The sequence below is a fragment of the Nansenia antarctica genome (assembly GCF_963989245.1).
Source record: "Nansenia antarctica genome assembly, chromosome: 9".
Lineage (NCBI taxonomy): Eukaryota > Metazoa > Chordata > Actinopteri > Argentiniformes > Microstomatidae > Nansenia > Nansenia antarctica.
This window is the reverse complement of record NC_137679.1, coordinates 5,620,465-5,630,464: the sequence shown is the minus strand read 5'-3', so window position 1 is coordinate 5,630,464 and position 10,000 is coordinate 5,620,465. Positions and strand designations below refer to the sequence as shown.

At 48.4% G+C, this 10,000-nt stretch overlaps 1 protein-coding gene across 1 annotated transcript in view; it reads right to left on the bottom strand.

The window, feature by feature from the left end:
- Positions 1 to 10,000, bottom strand: part of LOC308165065 (cadherin-13-like) — a gene marked incomplete at both ends in the record, with an annotated part of 194,442 nt that overhangs the window by 132,331 nt on the left and 52,111 nt on the right. Inside the window, one exon of the mRNA XM_080539165.1 lies at positions 6,467 to 6,622. Within this exon, the coding sequence (XP_080395291.1) occupies positions 6,467 to 6,622 (156 nt within the window). The remainder of the gene's footprint in view (positions 1 to 6,466; positions 6,623 to 10,000) is intronic.

Here is a 10,000-nt window from a genome sequence, read left to right as displayed (position 1 = left end):
AAAGAGATCATGATTGTTATAATGATAGATGATGTGTGTGTGTGTGTGTGTGTGTGTGTGTGTGTGTGTGTGTGATTGTTATAAAGATAGATGATTGGACACTCAGCTACCAGAAGCAGGACACGTAAAGAGACAGATTCATGCTCCCCTCTGATGAAACGACTCCAGACAGAACAAATGATTTAGATAGTGGTCTCTATCTAGTGGTGATGAACACTGGTGATGAACAGGTCCAGAAAGCAGCGGGCTGCTGTGGACCCAGACCCAGACCCATCAGCTTTGGACCCAGACAGGCCTGCAGAGCAGCAGCTTGTCTTCAGCACCGAGATAAGGAGCTGGAGGCCTGACCAAAGATACCCAAGTCCTTTTAGAGAGAGAGAGAGAGAGAGAGAGAGAGAGAGAGAGAGAGAGAGAGAGAGAGAGAGAGAGAGAGAGAGAGAGAGAGAGAGAGAGGGGCAGGGCGAGAGAGAGAGAGAGGGAGGGTGGGGGAGGAGAGAGAGACAGAGAGAGAGAGAGAGAGGGGGGTTGAGAGAGAGAGGGAGGGGGTAAGGAGGGTGGGGGGTGGAGAGAGAGAAAGAGAGAGAAAGAGACAGAGAGAGAGAGAGAGAGAAGAGTGAGAGAGAAAGGCAGAGTCCTTTTTAGCATTAGCGATAGACAGGCCCGCAGAGCAACAGGCGTGCTTGACTGCACAACGCCCAGATAAGAGTCAGAGACGCCAGTCAAACCTCACGGATGAGGAGCTGGGAAAGAGCTCAAGGACACGAACCCCTCACACCCCTCCTCTCTCTGCTTCTCTGTGTGACATGCAGCGGACCCAGCCAAGACACACAGAATGAATGTGCCCTGGCACGGAGCGACAACAGACCCCCCCGCCCTCACCTCCAAAAGATACTTTGCTGATTGGAGACTTAGGCCGGGTACACACATAAAGATAATCTGGCCGATTTTGGGCCGATTTTCCCCCTTCCGACCAAGGACAGCAAACGCCCGATTATCGGAGGGCTCTAAAGATTATCCTACAAGATTATCCTGTGATGTGAGGTGTGTTAAGAGTCCATTTCTCCCGACAATCTGCTTGGAAAATGGTCGGGGCCGACAAAAGGAAAATGGTAAACGTGTTCAATATTTACGACCACAAGACTTGAGACGTGATTTTATAGAACGTTTTAAAAGCGTAAGATTGAAACATTGATCAGCGGACCTTTGCCCACAGTGGCTAGAGGTAACTTCAAAGCCTTAACACTTGGCTCTCAAGAGAGTACAAACTTAACCTCATAGTAGCCAACGGACCCACAGGTGTATCCGAAGTGATATAAAGAGCTTACCTCGATCAATTCTCTTCATCGATCACAATTTTGCATGCTATACGATGCCACCATTCTTTTCCCGAGACGGTAAACACAGCCTACAGCGGGGTACACACATAAGGAATTTCAAAATCTTAACAGAAATCTTATCTGAGACAGACCCCACACATGAAGAAACAAAATCTTGGATTTGAACAGCCTTGATCGTGTTGTGTGTGGTGTGCGCCAATTTCCCCATTTCAGCACCCCACAGACATAAAGATGTTCGTTACGACAGACTCCAAACTCTCTAGTCTCGTTCCCCACGCTTCTTGATTGGCGAGCAGGGTTCCATCACTGTGAATATGGTGCTCCTTAAAATTACTTTAAAACTGCTTTTATTGAAATAAAACCTATGCTGATTCTGTTCAACCCTTTACTCCCTTTGAGTTTGCGGGATCCGTTTTAAGTAGAATACACACAAAAAATAAAAAAGGAAGAAGCGGGGGGAGGAGGGGTGGGGGCGCTCTCTGATTGGTGCATCTGGGTTGCCAGATGGGAATGACATTTTCCACCCTAACCACAGTCTAAAACCGCTAATTCCACCAAACAATCTGGCAACCCTATGATTTCTGGTCGGAAGTATTGAACGCATTTCACATTTACGATTGCCGGCCACGCCCATTTTCCGAGCAGGTTGCCAGGAGAGTTGATTGCACAATTGAAGAGAAGTGACTCTTAACACACCTCACACCCCAGGATTTTGTTATAGGAAAATGTTAAGATCCATCTGATAACCGGGCGTTTTCTGTCGTTTTCAGACATCCGAAAATCGGGCCAAAACCGGCCAAAAACTCCTTATGTGTGTACCCCGCATAAGTCACATCCAGTTTTCTCCAACTGGAGAATGTGTCATGTCCGGTTTCAACGCCGAATTTCCATACCATTGGTCGGCCAACCCCAAAAAATCCGCCCCCCCCCCAAAAAAAAAAAAAACATCTGATACATGAGAAAGGTCAAAGGTCAAAGATGGTGCCAAAATATCTCCAAATGGCCTAAACATATAGGTGTCCGCCTAAACATACCTGTACTAAAACAGGTACAAAGTTGCATTTGCTCACATTACTAGCATCGACTTTGGCACAAGTACTAATAAGACCCTGGAGTACTGATTCCTAGATGATTTGGGCTTGGTTATCAGGTTTCCAAGGTGATATTCACTGTAAAAGCTGTTTTTTTTTTTAGGCAGAGACTGAATTAGAGATGTTTTATAATGTTCTAGCTCTATTTACTCTGACACAGTAACATAGATTTTGATTCTGACACTTCTACAGCCACCCCACATGTGTTAGCTTTCATTTGATAACAAGATCATTATGAAGGCCCTTGTGATTGTGGAGATATTCTATATTCACTGTGGGCATGTCATTTCGAGCAGAAAACCAGAAAAATGAGGTGGATAAGATCTGTTAAAGGGCTGAAATGTATTGACCCCTGGAACATATTCTGGAGGCAGAGACACCTCTTCAAAGGAGTCGGCCTCCACTTAAACAGATGGGGAGAATACCATCAAACAAGCAACATACTCTTCGACCTCATGAACTCTGCTCCCCCGTCCCTCGATGCTCTTGATCCAACTGAGCAGTCTACAACGCAGGATTCTTCAGACATATCACTTATCACAACCAGGCCATAATAACCCCATAGCAACCGGGAGCAGCCCAGTCCAGACCATAATAACCCCATAACAACCTGCAGCAGCCCAGTCTAGATGTGCCATGGGAACCAGGTCCAGGCTATAATAATAACCCCATAGCAACCGGGAGCAGCCCAGCCCAGACCATAATTCCACATAGCAACCGCAGAGGGCAGAGAGGATTAACATAATGACTTCACTACAGGGAGCCAGACCATGACTCACACCAACACATACACACAGAGAGAGAGAGAGAGTGGGGTTGAAAGACAGACAGAGAGAGAGAGAGAGAGAGAGAGAGAGAGAGAGAGAGAGAGAGAGAGAGTGTGTGTGTGTGTGTGTGTGTGTGTGTGTGTGTGTAACAGCAGCAGTAAAGCGGGGTACACACATAAGGAATTTCAAAATCTTAACAGAAATCTTATCTGAGACAGACCCCACACATGAAGAAACAAAATCTTGGATTTGAACAGCCTTGATCGTGTTGTGTGTGGTGTGCGCGAATTTCCCAATTTCAGCACCCCACAGACATAAAGATTTTCGTTACGACAGACTCCAAACTCTCTAGTCTCGTTCCCCACGCTTCTTGATTGGCGAGCAGGGTTGCCAGATGGGAATGACATTTTCCACCCTAACCACAGTCTAAAACCGCTAATTTCACCAAACAATCTGGCAACCCTATGGTTTCTGGTCGGAAGTATTGAACACATTTCACATTTACGATTGCCGGCCACGCCCATTTTCCGAGCAGGTTGTCGGGAGAGTTGATTGCACAATTGAAGAGAAGTGACTCTTAACACACCTCACACCCCAGGATTCTGTTATAGGAAAATGTTAAGAGCCATCTGATAACCGGGCGTTTTCTGTTGTTTTCAGACATCCGAAAATCGGGCCAAAACCGGCCAAAAAATCCTTATGTGTGTACCCCGCATTAGCAGCGCCTCATTACAGGGTCATTACCCTGATCACCCCCTGCATTGAACACACATCCCAGAATGCACTCTGTTACTGAACACACATCCCAGAATGCACTGTTACTGAAGACGGAGAAGATCACTAGGATAATTAACAGACTCCCTCTCCCTCCCTCCCTCCCTCCCTCCCTCCCTCGATCCCTCCCTCTCTCACTCCCTCCCTCTCTCTCTCTCCATCTCTCTCTCTCTCCATCCATCCCTCCCTGCTCCCTCCCTCCCCACCACTGCTCTCTCTGTCTACTACGTTGTGCAGTTGGTGTCATAATTCTTGTCCTGTTCGTCCTGTTTGTCCTGTTGCGTTTCCCGTAGTTGTTTTTCCGGGTTCAGAGCACGCTGGCGTCCGCGTTGTGACTGCCGCTTCTGTTTCCCGGTCCTGTCCTGTCTTCTTGTATCCTGTCTTTTTGTATGCTGTCTTTTTGTATCCTGTCCTATCCTTTTTGTATCCTGTCCCGCCGACCTCCGCTGCCTTCCCCCTCGCCATCTTCCGCCTCTCACCGCCTTCACTACCGGACTGCAGTACTCACCGCCTTCACTACCGGACTGCAATACTCACCGCCTTCACTACCGGACTGCAGTACTCACCGCCTTCACTACCGGACTGCAGTACTCACCGCCTCATCGTTCCTGTCCCCCGGCTCTGTGTTGCCGACCGACCCGCTGCGCGCCGCTCTCAGACATCGCTGGCCTGGCCGTGCCGTGCTACTACCCTCGTCCCGGGAGGTAGCCACCGCTCCCTCCCCGGCTCGGGGGTTGCCATCTCCGCAGGTGAGTGTCGGTCCTTCCCAGCCTTCACTCACTGCTGCGCGATTTGGTCGCTGGCATGGCACGGCTAGGCTGGCCGGCCGCGCGGGTTCGGTCCCAGGCTGGCAATACTGACGACAACGGCAACGGCGGCACCGCCTGTCGTTTTGCCCTGGACTCCCGGCCATCTCACCTGCCCCCCACCTCCCCCTGCCCTTCTCTCGTCTCACCTACACTCACTGAACCACAACCATCGCCTCACTGCTGCTGCTGCCACCAAGGCAGGCATTCTCCGCTGCCGCCGCCACATCCATCGAGGCTCCCAGCAACATCAACACCGGACTCTACACCCCCTCCCCGTTCGCTGACTCTGTGTTCCATGTTACTTGTTGTTGTTACTTGTTGTTTTTGTGTGTCCCCATGTGTATCATATATTGTCAGCGTCTTTGAGCCTTGGAAAAGCGCTATATAAATTTAATAAATTATTATTATTATTATTACTAAGGAAGTGTTTTTGTGGAGGAGAGAGAGGGAGAGAGAGAGAGAGAGAGAAAGAGAGAGCGAGAAGGAGAGAGAGAGAGAGGGAGAGAGAGAAGGAGAGAGAGAGAGAGAAATAGAGAGAGAAGACAGCCCTGAGGTGTCAGAGGCTGAGTCTCTTCTGCTGTTTCATCATAAAAACACCAACTTCTGCCGCATGTGAGCAGCCAGTCAACCGTGAGACACACACACACACACACACACACACACACACACACACCAACCCAGTCACCCGTGAGACAGGAAACAGACGACATGTTTCCCGTCACGGCGGAGAGACGGAGCAGCAGAGGAATAAGCAGCAGAAATGCTTTTTATGATGTTTGTATCCAACATGAATACAACTCAGTGTATGTACATGTATATAGGGTCTCAGTGGTAAACATGCTGACACACACACACATCCACACACACACACCCTGTCCTACCCTGTAGATGTGGATGTCCTCTCTGTCCCCCCATGCTCTCTGACGTCCATGCTCTCTCTGTCACCCCCCCCTCCTACCCTGTAGACGTCCATGCTCTCTCTGTCCCCCCCCCGTCCTACCCTGTAGACGTCCATGCTCTCTCTGTCCCCCACCTCCCCTCCTACCCTGTAGACGTCCATGCTCTCTCTGTCCCCCCCCCCCAGTCCTACCCTGTAGACGTCCATGCTCTCTCTGTCCCCCACCTCCCCTCCTACCCTGTAGACGTCCATGCTCTCTCTGTCCCCCCCCGTCCTACCCTGTAGACGTCCATGCTCTCTCTGTCGTCCCGTCCTACCCTGTAGACGTCCATGCTCTCTCTGTCCCCCCCCCGTCCTACCCTGTAGACGTCCATGCTCTCTCTGTCCCCCCCCGTCCTACCCTGTAGACGTCCATGCTCTCTCTGTCCCCCCCCCGTCCTACCCTGTAGACGTCCATGCTCTCTCTGTCCCCCCCCGTCCTACCCTGTAGACGTCCATGCTCTCTCTGTCCCCCCCCCGTCCTACCCTGTAGACGTCCATGCTCTCTCTGTCCCCTCCCCCGTCCTACCCTGTAGACGTCCATGCTCTCTCTGTCCCCCCCCCTCCTACCCTGTAGACGTCCATGCTCTCTCTGTCCCTGTCTCTGATTAGCTCCTATGAAGTAAATGTTTTATTTATAACTGAAACTTGGCTGAACAAAGATAACAAGGCACCAATTCACCCAACCCCCAATTTTAGAACCTTGATGTCGTTAGATAAGAAAGGAGGTGGAATCACCCTCCCGTCCTACCCTGTAGACGTCCATGCTCTCTCTGTCCAGCGGGCGGCTGACCGCCACCTCTCCTGTCAGCCTGTGGATGGTGAACACACCCTGGGGGTCCTGGTCGGCCCCCGGCCCAGCCAGCCTGAACAGCTGCTGCTGCTGCTGCATGCCCTGGGAGAACACCTGGACACGCACACGCACACACACACACACACACACACACACACACAGGCAGTGTGAACTGGGAGAACACACGGAACCACACTGGTTTAGATCCTAGCTACAGGACAGAAGCTACTATGTCTATGTCTATGTCTATGGGGTAGTGGTGGTCTAGTGGATAGTGAGTTGGACTTGGGATCGGAAGGTTGTGAGTTCAAATCCCGCCTGAAGCCACACCACTACTAGTGTGCCCTTGGGTAAGGCACTTAGCCCTCAGTTACTCCAGGGGGAATGTCCCTGTAATTCGTAATTGTAAGTCGCTTTGGATAAAAGCGTCTGCTAAATGACAAAATTAAATTAAATTAAATGTCTCCATTGGCAACTTTGTGTCTGACAAAATTACAATGACATGTGGGGTTCCCCAAGGATCAATCCTTGTCCCTCTTCTATTCAATCTCTACATGCTTCCATTGAGACACATCATAAAATAGAACAAAATTGTATAATAATAATAATAATAATAATAATAATAATAATAATAATAGTTTTATTGCCATGCAATCAACTTGTCAGTCAATTGTTGGAATTTTGTATTTTATGCTCTATGCAAGCTCTGCCATAGACGGCCCCTGGAGCAATTAGTGGCTCAGCGCTTTGGTTGTTCGAGGACACCTCGACGCGTGGCCAGCCGGGGTTCGAACCGCAGAGCAGCTGACCTTGCGATCATTAGAGGCCAGGTTTGCCTACAGTCGCCCCTTGTGTGTGTGTGTGCGTGTGTGTGTGTGTGTGTGTGTGTGTGTGAGAGACGCATTCCATGCATTACAAGCAGTCTGTTCTCCGTTTTGTACACCCCTGGAGGGTATTCCACGAAGGTCGATTATCTTCTAATCCGCGATAAAGTTCTAATCGGCGATAATTTTATCTTGCTGAGTTATTCTGGTCGCGAGCAGGCTAAGAGACTGGCTAAGGTAATGCGTGCGTCACAGGCGGAAACTACATCCCGAACGACAGTTCCTCAAGTGTCTTTTAGGAAATATTAGTTCCCACTTCACACAAGATAGATAGATAGATAGTTTGACTGTGTGATAGATAGATCATTTGATAATTTGAAAGTGTGATCGATCGATAGATAGATAAATAGTTTGATTGTGTGATAGATAACCTGATATTTTGAAAGTGTGATAGATAGATCGATAGATAAATAAATTAAAAAGTGTAAAAAATAAAATAAAATAAATAGGTATGTCTATCAACTTGCATTGCTTGTGTCACAGCGGTCTGGCTGGCGCAGTGGTTAAGGCAACCAGCTAGAGTTCAGAAGGTTGCGAGTTCGGAACTTGATTTTAGTAATTTTTTTTTTTTTTTTTACATTTAACCGAAACCTTCATGCAAAGGCTTCAAACACCATTGTAATCGTGTCAGTTCTTGTAAATTAGCCTGCACCATTATGTTATAGCCTACATACTTTTTTAGATGAAATTTTAGATTAGATTCAGACAACGAAATGCAGTAAAAAGTGTGTCTGAAGAGGGATTCGAACCACAGATTTAAAATGACGAATAAAAACTATGGCAGCGGTCGATACCACTAGGCCATTGTGACGAAATGACGGTTTGTAGCCTGCTGCTGATATCACCACAGTAGTAAATATTAATTTATTAAAAATATGAACATATAACAATAACTGGGGCTAGTATGACCTACGCATTTAATCGGTCAGCAATTTCTTGCCAAACCATTTCAGTCGCCTTGGTAATTGCGGCAGTATTGCACTATTTTACATCTTATTTTTTCCGTCTTCATAAAGATCAATAATTCGTAATGCTGCGCAAATGTAGAACCCCTGCAGAGTGGAGTATCTTCATATCGACAGATCGACTCTTCGGGGCTCTTTATGTCGGCGTGCACGAGCCCATATCGAGGATTTCTAAGCCGATGTTCTGTGAACACTGATGACACAAGCCTGATCCTCGTTCAGGAATCACCTGAGGCTTGAATTCCAATCCCGAGTTGCCTGATCGCCTGATTTATTTCAATCGCCGATATACTAATCCACTTTAGTGGAACGGCCCCCTGGTGTTCTACGTACTTCGTTGTTGTTGTGTTACTATGGTTATTATTATTATTATTATTAATGTGTGCATACTCAGAAGTGTGTGTACTCAGTAGTGTGTGTACTCACATGTGACTACCAGAGCCAACAGCGTCCAGGGTCGTCCAATGGGAGGAGGGAGGCAGGTGAGAGGGAAGAGAGATCACAGCATGTTAGACTCACACACACACACACACACACACACACAGACACACACAGACACAGACACAGACACAGACACACACACAGACACACAGACACACACACACACACACACACACACACACACACACACACGTGTTCCCACCTCTTAATCCAACAGCTCATCACACAAAACAGTGTCCCAATTAAAGGCCCCTGATTGGCTAATGGACCGGCCCCATCCTGAGCCGAGGGAATCAGCCAATCAGCCAGCAGAGGACCCCCCTCCTACGGCATTATGGGTAAAAAGTCATAGTGCTCTCCAAGACCGAACATTGGACACTTCAGAATTGTTCCTTAAAGAAATATGTTCTCTGTCACCTACGTGTGTGAGTGTGTGTGTGTGTGTGTGTGTGTGTGTGTGTGTGTGTGTGCAGGGCCGGTCCTAGGCATTTAGGTGCCCTAGGCGAGAGTATGATTTGATGCCCCCCCCCCACAAATGTTAGGGGCTCCACCACCACCACCACCACATTAAGCCACCAGTACTGCCTTATCACCACCCACACATTCAACAGTAAAAATATGGACAACAATGGTTTCAAGACAAAAATAGACAGTAGGCTGAGACATATTTTCATAGAGACATGAAATTCATAGAGACAAAATTATTTAAATGCATTTGGCGCCCCCCAGGCATTTGGCGCCTTAGGCGACCGCCTAGTTCGCCTATGCCTAGGACCGGCCCTGTGTGTGTGTGTGTGTGTGTGTCCTGAGGCGTCAGGTGTGTGTGTGTGTGTGTGTGTGTGTGTGTAATTAATTTAATAATTTTGCCATTTAGCTTTTATCCAAAGCGACTTACAATTACGAATTACAGGGACATTCCCCCTGGAGTAACTGAGGGCTAAGTGCCTTACCCAAGGGCACACTAGTAGTGGTGTGGCTTCAGGCGGGATTTGAACTCACAACCTTCCGATCCCAAGTCCAACTCACTATCCACTAGACCACCACTACCCCCCCTGTGTGTGTGTCCTGAGGCATCAGGTGTGTGTGTGTGTGTGTGTGGGTGTGTGTGTGCGTACAGTGTCTGTGTGTGTGTGTGTGTGTGTGTGTGTGTCTGAGGCATCAGGGGGGGGTGTATCGGAGGCCTGGACACACACAGCCTGGAC